This window comes from Dermacentor albipictus, chromosome 1, assembly GCF_038994185.2.
Source record: "Dermacentor albipictus isolate Rhodes 1998 colony chromosome 1, USDA_Dalb.pri_finalv2, whole genome shotgun sequence".
In the NCBI taxonomy this organism is placed as follows: domain Eukaryota; kingdom Metazoa; phylum Arthropoda; class Arachnida; order Ixodida; family Ixodidae; genus Dermacentor; species Dermacentor albipictus.
In genome coordinates, this window is record NC_091821.1 from 113412101 (window position 1) to 113427566 (window position 15466).

Here is a 15466-nt window from a genome sequence, read left to right on the forward strand (position 1 = left end):
TCCTTTATGAAGTTTATGTACGGTTTATTTGACCTTCAAGTTAAGTTCGTATAGCATATGCGCTAAACGTTTCTAAACTCAACGGTTACGCCACCATCAAGCGGCGGACGGAGGCCACGACATTGTATTTCAGTGGCTACCCGGGCACTGCAACATTATTGGTCATATTGGCAACATTATTGGAAATATTGGCAACATTATTGGCAATATTGGAGGAGGAGGAAATAAAGGGAGAAGGCAGGGATGTTAACCAGAAATGCGCCTGGTTGGCTACCCTACTCTGGGGGACGGGAAAGAGGGTATAGAAAGATGAAATAGAGAGAGGGGGGGAGAGGAAAGAAAGCCGTGGTGAGCTCGGGCACGCACGCGGAGGGCCTGAGCGAGTCAAAGGCAGTAACATAGGCCAGTCGCCCTCAAGAAAGACATAAGTGCCTTCAAAGCTTTCTAGGCCAACGAGCGACGGGGACGGTCTTTAAGTAGCACCTGCACAGACAACCGCCGATCGTCCAGTCATCGCAATGCGATAGATAATGTTTGTCTTTCCAACTGAAATCGACGACAGTGGTACAATAAATGTTCGAAGTTCTCTTCCACGCCAAATAAGTCGCATGCAGCCCTGTCGGTCATTCCAATCAAAGTAGTGCACGCCTTCGAGAAAGCAACTCCCAAACACAGCCGGTATAGAAGCGATGCCTCACGTCGGTGAAGCCAGGGTGGTAGTCGGAGTTGGAGCGAAGGGTTCAGTTCGCACAACCTGGTGCACCTTATATTTGGGATGTTTCACTCTGTTAAAGAGCGCTTGCGTGCCAAGTGACGAAGCTGCCTTGCAGCGTCTGTCCTGGGAAGGGGAATGGGAACGCTGTGTTGTTCTTGATGTGACTCTCGGCAGCTTTGTCGGCTTGATCATTTCCACTGATCCCGCAATGGCCAGGTAGCCACTGGAAAATAATTTCGTGGCCTTTCTGTTTGACGTCGTGATGAAGTTTGACGTGCTCCACGTCTGAGAATTGACTGCATGCTGTGTAAAGCTGGTCTCGTGTCGGAAAATACAGTCCATGTACCAGGACCCTTTGTGTCAATAAGCTGAAGCGCACTGCGCAGAGCCGGGAGCTCTGCAGCTGTGGACGTCGTGACATGTGACGTCTGGAATCGCAGTGTTACTCCTGTTGTCGGTGTAAACACAGCAACCCCAGAACTGGTCGATGTGGTCGATCCCTCAGTATAGATGTGTACGTGGCTACTGTATTTCTCGTACAACAGGAGTAAGCTCAATTGTTTTAGTGCAAGCGGGGGTAGATCTGACTTTTTCTGAAGTCCTGGAATGCTCAGGTGTACTTCAGGACGGCACCAACACCATGGAGGACACACCGACCTTGCCGCAGGTGTGTAACCCGGTGTAAGCGAGGCACGATATGCGCTGAGCTAAATGAGCACTGAGTTAAATGCACTGAGCTAAAAGCACTGAGCTAAATGCACTGAGCTAAACGATATGCACTGAGCACTGTACTAAATGACGTGCTGGGTCTTTCCAAGGTGCGTGCGGCGAGGTGGTGGCAACGGATTCGCGCAATGTGCCGGACATGTGCACGCATTGTCTCGACGGCGATGTGCGTCGTGATTGAATAATCTTGAGCAATGGGAATAGTTTCAGCCGCTGACGCACTGCGTGGTAATCCAAGGGATATCTTCAGAGCTTGGGCTTGAATGCTCTGAACTGTACGCGAGTTGGTTTTGCAGGTGTTGGATATTACAGATAGGCTCTACCGGAGGAACCCAACAAACCACACCCTGTACAGCTGTAACATGGATTGTGTGGACACCCCCCCCCCCCCCCCCCCCAGTTCTTTCCTGCAAGAAACCTTAGCAGATGACATATAGCAATCAGTCGCTTTTTCACGTGGTTCACTTGAGGAGTCCAGGACAAGTCTCTGTCAATCATAACACCTAAGAACCTGTAATTTCTCCTGGACGATATCACTTGTCGGTTGATTGATATGGCGTACGCAGACATTTACTTGATAAGGCCGCCTTCTGAAGCCGAGCGCGAAGCTGAAGGCGTGTCACCCCGACGTCCAGATACAGATGTTGTCGGCGTAGATAGAGAGTTTAACGGTGCTTGACAGGTCCTCGAGTAGTCCAATCAGGGCTAGATTAAAAAGCGTTGGGCTTAGTACTCCACCCTGAGGGACTCCACGGCTATTGTAATACTGGAGTGTGGGGCCATCGCCGGTGAGCACGTATACTATAGAATGATCGCATCCGTAGGCAGCTACGAATCCAGCGATATATCTTGCCACCAAGTCCTATTGCTTCTAACGCTTTAACGATGGCTTCATGGGTGACATTATCGTAAGCCCCCTTAACATCCTGAAACAAGGCGGCAGACAAGCATTTACAGGCCGTCTGGAATTCGACGTATGTTACCAAGTCGACAACGTTGTCTATAGATGAACGGCCGCGTCTGAATCCTGTCAACGTGTCTGGATAAATTTCATAGTGTTCTAGGTACCACTCCAGATGCGTTAGAATCATCCGCTTCATTACTTTACCTACACAACTAGCAAGCGCGATGGGACGGTATGACGCAATGTCGAAAGGCGACTTGCCAGCTTTGAGAAGCGGAATCAGGTGGCTTGTCTTCCATTCTTGAGGAACCATGCTAGTTTGCCACGAGTCGTTGTACAGGAGCGGGAGCGCCTTTTGAGCTCGTTCACCAAGGTTACACAGAGCGCGGTATGTAATGCCATCTGGTCCTGGCGCTGAGGAAAGCCTGCATAAAGCAAGCGCACCCTTTAGTTCTTCCGCAGAAGAAGGGCACTCCATACGGGGATCACGTGAGAGTGGTGAGTGGTCGGGAGCCTGCGTTCCCGTGGAGCTTGTTTCACCGGCAATCCTCCCACAGAAGGATTCTGCGACTTCAATCTCTTTGCATTGTAGGTAAAGAGCCAGGGAATTAAATGGGTGGCGCTGTCCAGGGGTTGCACGGAGGCCACGAACAGTTCTCCATATAAGAGACAAAGGCTTTCGGGGATCCAGAGACTCGCAGAAAGACACCCATCGTTGTGAAGCCAGCTTCTTCATACGACACTGTATTTTATTCTGTGTGCGTCTGGCCAATCTCAAATCATGAATAGACTTTGTGCGCCTATACCTTCGTTCCGCATGCCGGCGAATTGCCCCAAGTTTGGCTAGCTCGATGTTGAATTTGGTGCGTGCGGTGATTTTCAAGATCGAATGCGTGGTAACCTGTAAGGCACCCTTTATTGCGTCCCCTAGGCTGGATGGCACGTCGTCTCGACAGCAGTCTTCCATAATTTATTTAAATTTCGGCCAGTGGGTGCATTGGATGGCTCCGGAGAACTTGGAGCTAGTCAGCCCCTCAATCGTGAGATAAGTTGAGTTGGGGTCACTTCCCCGCGTTTCCGAGTTCGAGAACCATTTAACCCTTCTGTTAAAGAACTGCGGAACAAAGCTAAGGTCGAGGCAGCTAGTATACGCTGTTCTTCGCAGATAGGTGGGGCTTCCATCATTTAACAAAGTTCTCGTTCAGAGGCAATGGACACCAACCTTCTGTCCCATGAGTTAATCTTGTCGCTTCCCCAGAGATAGTGGTGGGTATTGAAGTCTCCAGTGATCACCCATGGCTGTGGAGTCGTCGTCAAAATTTCCTGTAAGCGCTAGCAGTTTATACGACTTGATGGTGATAAGTAGGCTCGCACAATTGCGAAAGAGACCTTGTCTTTTTCACAGTCAAGCACACGTACTGGTTTACACTGTCAGGTGACACGGGGTGATGAAAATACGTCAAGTCGCGGCGTATAAAAACAATAATCTTGTTGCATTGCCCGTGGGTGGAGGACATAGTGCACTCATACCCGGAAAGTCTGATGGGAGACGGCAGGTTTGGCTCACAAATTAGAATAATGGGAAACTGATTCACGAACACAAACTGTCGACAGTCGAACATACGCGACTTAAGTCCTCTGGCGTTCTATTGAAAGACAGATGCATTCTGGACCTTTTCTCGAAACGATGGTATCTGGCGGGCCATTGCTTTACCCTAGAGCTGCAAGCACTGGACCTAGGGTGTCCAGCACCTGCAGTGCACTCTGCACCGACAGGGTTTTCATGTTGCTGAGTAGAACGCGCATAGCATTCATCAGTGACCACAATGTTATTATAACCTGACGTTCATCAAATGTCATTGCATCAGCGGTTTGTAAAGGTGTCGATGGCGGCAGTATCCGAGGCGTCTTCGTGGCAGCTAGCGCGCTTGGAAGTGCGGGCCACTCTGCAGGATGATCGAGTCTTGAGAGCTTGGGCTTGAATGCTCTGAACTGTAAGCGAGTTGGTTTTGCAGGTGTTGGATATTACAGATAGGCTCTACCGGAGGAACCCAACAAACCACACCCTGTACAGCTGTAACATGGATTGTGTGGACACCCCCCCCCCCCCCCCCAGTTCTTTCCTGCAAGAAACCTTAGCAGATGACATATAGCAATCAGTCGCTTTTTCACGTGGTTCACTTGAGGAGTCCAGGACAAGTCTCTGTCAATCATAACACCTAAGAACCTGTAATTTCTCCTGGACGATATCACTTGTCGGTTGATTGATATGGCGTACGCAGACATTTACTTGATAAGGCCGCCTTCTGAAGCCGAGCGCGAAGCTGAAGGCGTGTCACCCCGACGTCCAGATACAGATGTTGTCGGCGTAGATAGAGAGTTTAACGGTGCTTGACAGGTCCTCGAGTAGTCCAATCAGGGCTAGATTAAAAAGCGTTGGGCTTAGTACTCCACCCTGAGGGACTCCACGGCTATTGTAATACTGGAGTGTGGGGCCATCGCCGGTGAGCACGTATACTATAGAATGATCGCATCCGTAGGCAGCTACGATTCCAGCGATATATCTTGCCACCAAGTCCTATTGCTTCTAACGCTATCTTTCATGGTGGTGCTTTCATGGTGGTGCTATCTTTCATTGCGCTATCTTTCATGGTGGTGCTCCACGTTGTTGTAGCAGCCGCTTTGGCGGAAGACGGCGTGTTGCTTGTTGCGGCGTTTCGTTGCACTCTTCGGTGGCGATACCGTCGCCTCCTAAGTGTAGCGGCAGCACCGCTGTGTGTGGAATGATCGTGAACCATGCACTTTAGAATTGTGAATTATTCCCTGACCCTCGGGCAGTGCCGACAAAGCTGCCCGTGAGGCACATGATGTATCTGAAAGCACCTCGGTACCATTGTCGAGAACGGATGCAGAGCGGCACTTCAGCGGTCTTGTCCATAGTATTACTCTAAGGAAATGGAACACACCGGAGCTCACCAACCTGCGCCTAAATGCCGTAGACCTGCATATATGACCTTGCAACTTTCACTTGGCTATAACCGACGGGAAAAACGCTGCTGTGCCACTTGCGAGTAGGAGTTTCTTTCACAAACGCCTACTCATTCCTAATTGGAATAGCGGACAGTCCCAACTGCAGCAGGTGTGGTGTCGAAGAAACGACCAAGCATATCCTGTGTGACTGCCCTACATACGAAGACGAGAGGAGTGCCCTTCGTACAGCTTTGGAGCACTTAGACGACCGTCCTTTCGCGGAGGAGATCTTGGGCCCGTGGCCTAGTGCGTCTGTGATGTTCAGGGCCACAAAGGCGCTGGTGTGTTTTTTCAAATGCACCAGCCTGTATGACCGCCTGTGACTGACTCACTGGTGCACGCTTGTGTGCCTAACAGTGGAGACTGCGACCTTCTTTCTTCCTTCTCCTCTTTCAATCCACTTTCCCGCTTCCCCAGTGCAGGGTAGCCTACCGGGCTCAGCCTGGTTAACGTCCCTACATTTCCCTTAGATTTACCTCTCTCTCTCTCTCTCTCTTTGGTCGTTCGCTTGACCATCACTCAGCTTGGCTCCACAGGCATATTGAATACGCATACATCTGAGCTGGCCTTCACGAAAAATTCAATTTCCTTCAGAATCAGGGAACTTTGTCACTTACTGAGCAAAAGCTATATACGTTCTTGCATGTTTAGTTTTCGGCTTTATGACATCGTAGATGACGATGTGCATAATTCACGCGAAGGACAGTCTCATATCATGCAGACGACAAAGCGCTGTTTTATCGTCATTGTTGAGATCAGTCGTGTTGTCTTGACGCTGCTAGGCCTAGAGGGCCGTCATCGAGGCGGGAAAGTGTGTCGAATTCCACTCAGCAGATGGCGCCAAAGATTTAGCGTTGAAGCTTCTGCTCTTTCTGGGGAAAGTAAGCATGTCGACAATAAAGATTAGATTAGATAAAGACAATAAAACGACAAAAAACGGAGATGTGCAAAAACAAAGTTCACAAAAGGGGGTCACAAAATTTGGTTATGGCAATTCATCAGGGGTTTTGCTTGCTTTTTCCTTTTTTTTCTTCTTTAATCTAGGTAGGACATTAGGCAGTATAATAGCAAGAGCTTGGTGGCGCAACCCACCGCTCCGTTTCAAAGGTGACGCTCATGCATAACATCCATCCACCCATCCATCCATCCATGAAGAACGCTGTGCAGTGCTGTGGCGCCATCTGTTAGACAGAATTCAACAGGCTTTCATTCTAATTTAATATGCGTCGGGGGCGTTCTTCGTCGTATATTTAATTGCGTCATTTAGCGTACGCTGCGTAGCGCTGCGGCGCCATATGCTACGTGTGATTAGAGACACTTTCCCTTCTCAATGCCATCCCTCTAGGCCGAGCAGAGTCAAAACAAGCAGCCCATCTCATTATTAACAAGACAATATCGCTTAGACTTTGTCGTCGGCGTGAGCTGAGACTGAGCGATGGCTGATTTTATTATTTCTTTCGTGCTGTCATGACAGATAGCAAGTAAAACGGACGAATTAAGAACGAAATGGGCAGCCTGGGCACCGCCATGTTGTTGCGCGCGTGACGGTAAACGTTACCGGAGCCCGGTAAACTTCGCGCATAGGAAGTCGTGGCTGCTAGTATCGGTAAGGGTAAAACAGTAACGCTATGCTAAAGCTCTTTACTGTCATGTGCGCTTATGTCTCTACTCTGAACGTCGTAAAGTGGGAGAGCCCTTCCTCAGTAGCCGCTTACACGCAAAGCTTCCAAACACCAAGGAACCAGACTGATGCGCCCTTCAGTGCATGCCGAGCTGTTTTCATATTTTCTAGAAACCGCATTAGTTTGACGGCGGCGCCGTATCGCTTTCCCACTATAGATCGGGAACGCCTACGCAACGCTTCCTGCACAGGCCGGACGACATATACTATGCGGAGCGCAAGAGGTGTCTTAACTCAGCCACATGTCCACGCGAATGCTTCAGCACGCGCGCGTATGTACACATAAAGATTGAAAGTATGTACACGAGTGCAAAGGGATCGAAAGAAGAAAAGAACGATAAAAAGGAGCCAACAGATGCGGGCTCCATAGGCGGCTTCCTTTCTCTGCGCTTGGCCAGGGAGGCTACTATTATTACCCTCAAAGGCGTGTCCGAAAATAGACGTCTTCAGAGTGCGAGTTCAGCAGTAGAACAACCAGTTGTGACTGTTGTTTCAGGCCGCCCGTGTCGCCGCCCAACGAACGCAGGAGGAGGACGTTGGCGACAGCCGAGCGTCGGGGCTTTCTGAGGGTTCCCGGGAGAGCGAGGTGTTCTGCTTTGAATTAGTCTTGATTACCCGCCTTACGTAATCGGACGCGGCAATCAAGGGTGCGATCTTGTACGCGTTCCAAAATAGAACGGAGGCGGTCCGTTCCATCGAGCCGCACACAGTTGGTCAGTTTGAACGGTGACGAACGCCATGACGTCAATTGTGAAATGATATCTGCTGTCAATCATTCCATGTTGTCTGCTATCGGACGAACGCGATGGAACGGATCGACCGCCAATTTCGCGACGGAAAGAACGGACCGCCTCCGTTCGAGTTTGGAACGCGTACAAGATCGCACCCCAAATGGCGTACATTTTTGTTTGTGTCAGAAAATGCCGCGAATTTTCCACTCCCCGCCGCCTCCCGCACCGCCCCCTTTCATGCTTCTTTCATTTCCTTCTTTTTGACGCTGTTGTTTTCGCCGGTGTAGCCGGCTGCGTCCGGCTAGGGCGAGCAAAACCTTGCGAGGAAAAAAAGACGGCGGCTTAATTGTCGTACCCGATAAAGCGACAGCTCGCTGCATTCATCGCGCAGGAATTCTAAATGCTCTTCACAGCCCAAAATGGGGCGGCCGCGGCTTCGCGAAGCGGAAACACGACGAAGAGAGAGCAAGTGTACGTTGGTCAAAGTAGAGAGGGATGACCACTCCGGTTGACCAATTGTCTTGATGCCACGGAAGGCAGATTGCGTCGACTATATAAGCAACTCCGGGCAACCGGTGAAACACAAGTCACTCGTACGACTGCAAAAAGCTTCCAGCCAAGCCATGAAGAGCCTGGTGAGTGCTGGAATGCTACAGGCATAGCGGGATTTTCGGAGTCGCACGGCTAAGCCGTCTGTGGCAACGATGATGGCCGCTTCGAAGAGCGATTTTGACGGCTTTGAGAGGCTGTCAGGATTTTGGTATAACGACTGTGGGTGGCTTTGTGTCGCATTGATGTGCCTGCATGTGTAGTGTGTTGTGTTGACGTTTGTGTTCGTGCTGGTGGGGCCACGCTATAGCAATTGATGAAAACTTCCAAGAAATTGCAGCCTTCCGTGGTTATTTCATCATGCGCGACTATATTTCATACATTATTTCAGCCGTACAGTTTTAGTCTAAAGGCTAATATAACAGCTTCGCCCACGCATTGAAGGTTCAGGGCAAATTACTGAGCAAGGTTAGTTTCCCACTCACTGATCCTCAGTATTGCTTCTCGAAAGTCACGAGTACATTCACACAGTACCTTATACTGTAGCATTAACTAGCGAATTGTCTTGATAATGCAGGCGTATTACAGTCTCGACAGAATTACACATCGCGTAATTGTCGATGCTATTATTATAGGGGGCGGTAATTCGACCAGAGGTGGTTTAATTACTAGTCATATATGAATTAGGCTTTTTCTTTTTCTGAAAGAGGAAAGAAATAAGGTAACTGAAGGTGGTGTTTATATATTCCTTGAATTGTTTTTTGAATCTGCTTAGAAACGTAAGAATATTTATCTAGTAAAGATTTCTCATGAGTATAGTTAGCCCGTTTGTTTATTACACGTCCTGGTGCTTTTGTCTTGGCAGCTGCGGTAACTAAACAGTAAGCAGCACATCTGCGTTTGCTTGCTAGAGGTGCATCCGGCATTAGCACCGGAGAATGAGTATGGAGAATGAGAATGAGACCTGATGAGTAAATACACGAGAGCGTGAATTCCAAACTTGAATAGTGCGGGCGAGTGCACGCGATTTCATTAAGACAAAACAGTCCCCAGGGCACCGCGCAACTTTTGAAATGATTTCCCAACAAAACTAACCTATCCAGCAAAGTACAAAACAGACAGACAGACAACGAAGTTTATTTGATCCTGAGGAGCTACTGTCAGGATCCCTAACGGGAGGCCGTTGTAGCCACTGGCCGCAATAGTGCAAAAACATTTAATATTTTTCTCGTCGATTTCGCAGCTCATTGCCCTTTTCGTCTGCGGCTTTGCCGGCACGTGCATTGCTGGTCTTGTTGGCGGATACGGCGGTGGCTTCGGCGGAGGATACGGGGGCGGCCTCGGATATGGAGGTGGTCTTGGTCATGGACTGGGCCTTGTACAGACTGTCCCTGGACCTTCCTTCCTAGTCAAAACCGTGCATAACGTGAACCGCGTGAGCCAAGGTTCTACCCTATACGGTCGCCAAAGCCACGGCGGATACGGCGGTGGATACGCCGGCGGTGTCGGACTCGGTGGTGGATACGGCGGTGCCCTCGTGAGCGGCTACAGCGGCGGCTACGGAGGAGGTTACGGTGGTGGCTACGCCAAGGTGGCCGTCAAGGGATAGGACGCTTCAGCAGATAAAAGTGGAGGGTATTCATAGAAGCACTCGAGCCACATCTGGGCACAACGTCCACAGTGTCTGTGAGCAGCGTCAGGCCCAGCGACAGTGCAGCTAAAGACGTGCAATTCATGTTCGCACATCTGTTGGAAGTCAATGTACACAAAAGTAAATTACGTCTAGTGTAGTCCCGTGGGAAAGGCCATGTGTGACGAAAGGACCAGACATTTTTGTTGCTTGAAGCCATAATCGATTCAGTGACATCCGATAGCACTGCGCCAACGACTCGATCAATTCAGAGCGGCGCCAGCTGACATCGAGTGTGATTGATGAGAGTGAATGTTGCGACAAGACCTTCTTTGTCTCGTGCTTGCGTCGTGTGCCCTGAATATCTTGTTTCGCAGAATAATAAAGAAATTATGTGACCAAGAACGATGTGCAAAGCGTTTGTCTTTTCCTTTCCCGTAATCAAACTTACCCTATCGAGACCAACAAGAAAGAATGAAACGAACAAACAGAAACAACACAAAACAGCAATAGACATCGCATTATCTGAGCGAAACGCATACATGAACACATATTCTTTAATCACAGATACCAGCCGGATGACATACTCGAGAGACTGTATAGCGCTAAGATAAATGCAGTGATTTGACAGACATGAGCAATTCTTTCACCTTCTGGGGATTGCTCTTGGACCGTACCGATTTTTAGAAGATTTAATCAGCCTTCAAGTTCTGCTGTGGCCTTCCGACCACATCAGAAATAAAATACCACGGCAGCGGCGCACTTGTCGTATCTGTTCTGCTTTGTGAAAAGTGTCTATAGTGGTCTGGGTATTCAAGTACCGTCGACAACAAAGTTTTATGGAACTCGAAATCTGGCAATAAGCTGAATATCTGCGCAGGCTCACAACACAGCCTAGTATTCGCATTTACACCCTCTACTAGTATATCTGAACAACGTTATTATGCTCGGTCTGACTGACTGCTGTTACAGGCTGCTCGTAAATTGAACGTTTTCTGAGATCCCATGGTCCATAAACTTTTGTGGTTGACTGTACTGCTCAGTCAAGTCGCTATCGACGGGTCAGAACCGCTGTAGTGCTTTACGCCCACTTTTCCTTCAAAAGTGTTGCCCTGGAAACTTTTGCTACAGATACAACGAACACGCTCATCGAATATCCACTGCGCAGCCAACATCCCGTACATTTGTCCAGAGCGCGTGAATGGTGCGCTACAGTGTTTGTCAGCGCATTCTAAGGAAAGAGCTGCTGCCTTCAGTTGCTGACCATGCGCTACATACACACTTCGGTGCCGAGGCGCCGAGAATGCTATAGCGGTGGAAGCATGTGAACAATTTCTGCAGTAGATAACTATACTCCGTCCCAGCAATTTCGTGCAGCGCACCAACGGCTAGCGCTTGTGTCAACCAATCAGTGACGACAGGCTTCCTGACTGTTCCACAGCGAGGGAAGAGAAGGAAGAGACTCGCCCATTGTGCGCTCACTGATCCTTCCGTGACGCTGGCATATAGCATACACTTTTAAAAATAAAGTTAGTAAATGGCAAGTAAATGCGCGTGTTTACTAGATTACTATGTTTTTTACTACCTTCTCACTAGTTCTGTACTAGCCAGTGGCTAGTAAAGCTAGTAAGTGCTGCCTTTACTAGCCAGAAAGGCTACTTAGTAGGTTTTACTAGGTAGCTACTAAGCCACTACTACCTCGTCTGGCCAGGGCCTAGTATCCTGTGATTGTGACAGTCTTATGGAAAATTGAGATAAACTGTAGTGTTGTTCATTATACTGGACTAACAGATAGGTGCGACGTCGTCGCACACATATGCGAACACAGTAGGCTTTAGCAATGTGTGCACAGAGCTTTGATTGTTTAACCAAATACATAGGTGCCCACCGGTGCAACATGTAACCCCTAAAACTAGGGCTATAAAAACTCTTGAAGTTGCTATTTGAGTAAGTGCCGCGTAGCACCTTTGTCGTTCTGTGTGTGTGTTCATGTGCATCGTTACTTGTTGGAGATTTGTTTTTTACCCGGAATCAGTGCACCTTAACGTGCGTGGCAAACATTACATATATGTACCCTTAATTGATGCTTTAATGTATAGGGAAAGGACACGGTTCTCCCTTTTTCCTATATATTTATTATTTTACTATCTTATGCTTTCACCATACAATCGACTTCGTATGCCAATACAGGCAGCACTTCTAAATAGAATAGCCCTATTGTATTGTCGGAAATTATATTTCAGCTGCGTTAGTAACTGCACTACCGAAGTAGTATTTGAGTAGTATTAAGGTAGTGCTTGTTGCTAGCTTCAGCAGGTAGTGAAAGTACTAGCCATGATTTAACTACCTGCACTTACTAAGAAGGTAGTGCTTTTTGGGGCAAGTAACGTGTTAGTAATTAGTTAGTGAACATGACTACGTTTTCTTTAAGAGTGTAGGCGTCACGCGAAGACGGTCAGAGGGCAGAAATGGAGCAGCCCTTATTCGGGTTCTTCGTTGTGCATGGTTGCTGGCGCGACGTGTAGCTGTCGTCGCCCTGCATGGGGTTGGCGACATGGATTGTACAGTCATTCTCCACTGGATCAGGCCTTCAGAAGGAAGCGAAGGTGGTGCTTTTTTTAGCCACTAATTTTCGGTTTCGCGCGTGAAATAAGATGCAACCTATGCCAGCTACGTTTCTTTTTAAGAATAACGAATCCGGCAGAACTGATCTCATGATGACTGTGATGCTAATGCGATTAGCATTCAAGAAATGTAGCGACAACACCGCGTTGCTGAACACACCTCTATTTACCATCTGTAGTGGTTATTTTAAGATTTCCATTGCTTCGGGTTCGTTACTAATTGCGCTTATGAGGGCTCTCTTCTTCTAGCTTGACACCTTCCGAGGCCACAAAGAAAGGCTTCACTCAACGCGGCCGCCTGGTCGCAGCCAGCATTGCCTTGCTGGCACTGTATAATTGAGGTTCAGCATATCTGACTTCGAATGAAATACGGAGCGGTTGCACATATGCTTCTTTTTCAGGCATAAAACTTTCATTTTTTGTTGTCAGCTATGGAAGAGCGCGCGGTCTCACTTTCATTAGTAAACTGTTACCATGCGACGCAACTCACGCGCCAACCGTCTCAAAGCGCTGACTTGCACGATGAAAGCTGGTAAGGATGTTATTTCGAGCTTCCATGTAGGCGTGTGTCCACGGTCGATTGGATATCGTGTAAGGGATATGTGGCTGCTAGGCCGCGGGCACAAGGTTTGAAACCAATTGCTGGACACCTAATTTCCCTTTCTTTTTTTTTCTTTTTTGTTTCGAGAGCAGGCGAGGTTTCAGGGGCTAGATAGCAGACAGCAGCAGCACGCCAAAATGGGGGAAGTAGACAAATAATGCCGATCACTTCAATAGCCCATTTATGAATGTTCAGAAACGGCACCGTAGTGCACTCAGAGTACTTAATCACTTTGGTACTTTAAGGAAATGGGGATAAATGGCGCGTTGCTAATTTTGTTCGTACTCTTTGTGTGCCTCATGCTTTCTTGACTTTTTCGTATAGTGTGTTCTATTTGAGCCGTTCTTTTCTTGCCTCCGCGTAACCCCTTCTCATCACGTTTTGACCATCGTACACGCAAAGCAACTGTCACGCTCACTGTCATAAACAAGATTGCGTTACCCCTGGCCACCTCGCGCCTTCGCCTCCTCTCTCCCTGGGCGTGCGGCTTGCGTTCCCTCCAGGACGAAGTTGGAACGCAAGTGTCGCGCACTAGTTTTTTGCCGTCGCGTCCTTCTCTCGGCGCTCAGGCTGAGCTGTTACACCGCCCTGATGTATGCGAACAGCTGTATAAGTACGGGCGCCGAGTAACCAGTGTCGCAGCGGTACGCCAGAATCATTTCTTGTTACCATAGGATTGTTCTGACGGCCATATATACGCCTAACTTGAACAAATACAACTATATTTAAACGAGCGCTAACTGCTCTGCGATTACTGACCCTCAGTGAGGCGGTGCGCAACGTATGATAAATTCCGGAGAGCACAAAAAAATTCGATGGTCGCAGTGAAATATACGAATGTGGCAACACGACAGGGCAAGACCACGATGAGCAAGCACCGTGAGACTTAAAACAGATAGGGAATGTTTTACGTCACTTTAGTTTAAATCATTCTCTGAGAACGCACAACATTTAAAACGAGAAGAGACTAACGAACTGAGTGCCACATGACCTCTCCCCCCCCCCTTCCCTTTAATTTATTGCAGAAAATAACTATCCAGAGAAATTAGCAACATTAGACGGAAGCAGTTTCATATAAAAGCTGTTAACGTGATATTTTACTTCGCTACGGGAACACAGGCGAAATATAGGTGTCACGGGCGCATATCACACTACAGAAGCTTCCAACACGTTCCCTTCAAAACGTGATCTGAAAACAACCGCGTTAAGTTTATTACGTAAAACATTATTTTGTCCTCAGGCTCCTAGTTCATGCACAGCTCGCGCCATGTCCCGGACACTTTCGGTGCCGCACAGCGACATTCTGATAGGAGTGATTAACAATATAAAATAGAAATAAAATAGAAACAAGGACAAGAAAAAAGAAAGAAATATAATTCATGATAATTTGTTTTTTAATGGCTATCAAACTGTGCTCTCACTCACAAGGCAAATACTTCTACAGCTTTACCGTGCCGCACTCTCATCACTGGGGCTAAAATAGTGCAAGCTAAAAGGCTAATTATAGACTCCATCCATTAGGCACGCTTGTACTCCATTCTTGCACGCCAGCGCACACAGCAGAGACAGTGAGTGGGGGCGCACGCTGCAACGTTAGCACTGCAGAGCAGGAGGAAGAAGTGCTGCGCACACGACACGAGAAATACAATCGAAACTGCGGAAATTTCTAGACTGCGAGACACATGCGTGAGCGCATTACTTTAAGAACAAAAAAGAAACTAAAACAGGGAGATACAGAAAGAGAGAGAAAAGCGCCGATTCAACCATATATATATATATATATATATATATATATATATATATATATATATATATATATATATATATATATATATATATATATATATATATATATAATTCCCATGAAGGTAGCTGTATGCACTGAATTCGTGATGTATTCGTCTATATTTACTCTGATTATGTCTCGTCTCATGAACTTTGCTTTTATTATGTCTGTGAAGTGGGGTTAGATCAGTGTTAAGCTCAAGTGTTCGTGATGCCCTCACGCGAACGGTGATCTTTCTTTTCAATACATACGCGTCCGGTTTAAAATAAGCGTTTGTCGCAAGTAAGCGCTCTATCGTTTTACTGTCCCTACCTTGGTGCGCGCTGGTGCGCGAAAACCCTTTCCCACTTGTAGTTTTTTAACCGTCCCCATATGATAAGTGTACTACGGGTGTTTTTGTATTCAGAGGCGGACGCACGCGGAAAGCAAAGATGCTGAGAAGCAAATCATAGAAACGGCTGCTTCGGCCAGAGGTCTTCCGGCCCCGCT

At 47.9% G+C, this 15466-nt stretch overlaps 2 protein-coding genes across 13 annotated transcripts in view; one reads left to right on the top strand and one right to left on the bottom strand.

The window, feature by feature from the left end:
• LOC139049463 (uncharacterized) overlaps positions 1–10353 on the top strand; it is a 29198-nt gene extending 18845 nt beyond the window's left edge. Inside the window, exons 1-2 of one of the 2 annotated variants that reach the window (XM_070524936.1) lie at positions 8388–8422; positions 9580–10353. In XM_070524936.1, coding sequence (XP_070381037.1) covers positions 8411–8422; positions 9580–9945 — 378 coding nt within the window. In that variant the 5' untranslated portion in view covers positions 8388–8410 and the 3' untranslated portion in view covers positions 9946–10353. Of the gene's footprint in view, positions 1–8387; positions 8423–9579 lie in introns of those variants that run through there. The other variant, XM_070524944.1, reaches the window with a different exon arrangement.
• LOC139049454 (tachykinin-like peptides receptor 99D) overlaps positions 1–15466 on the bottom strand; it is an 880050-nt gene that overhangs the window by 129778 nt on the left and 734806 nt on the right. The window lies entirely within an intron of this gene.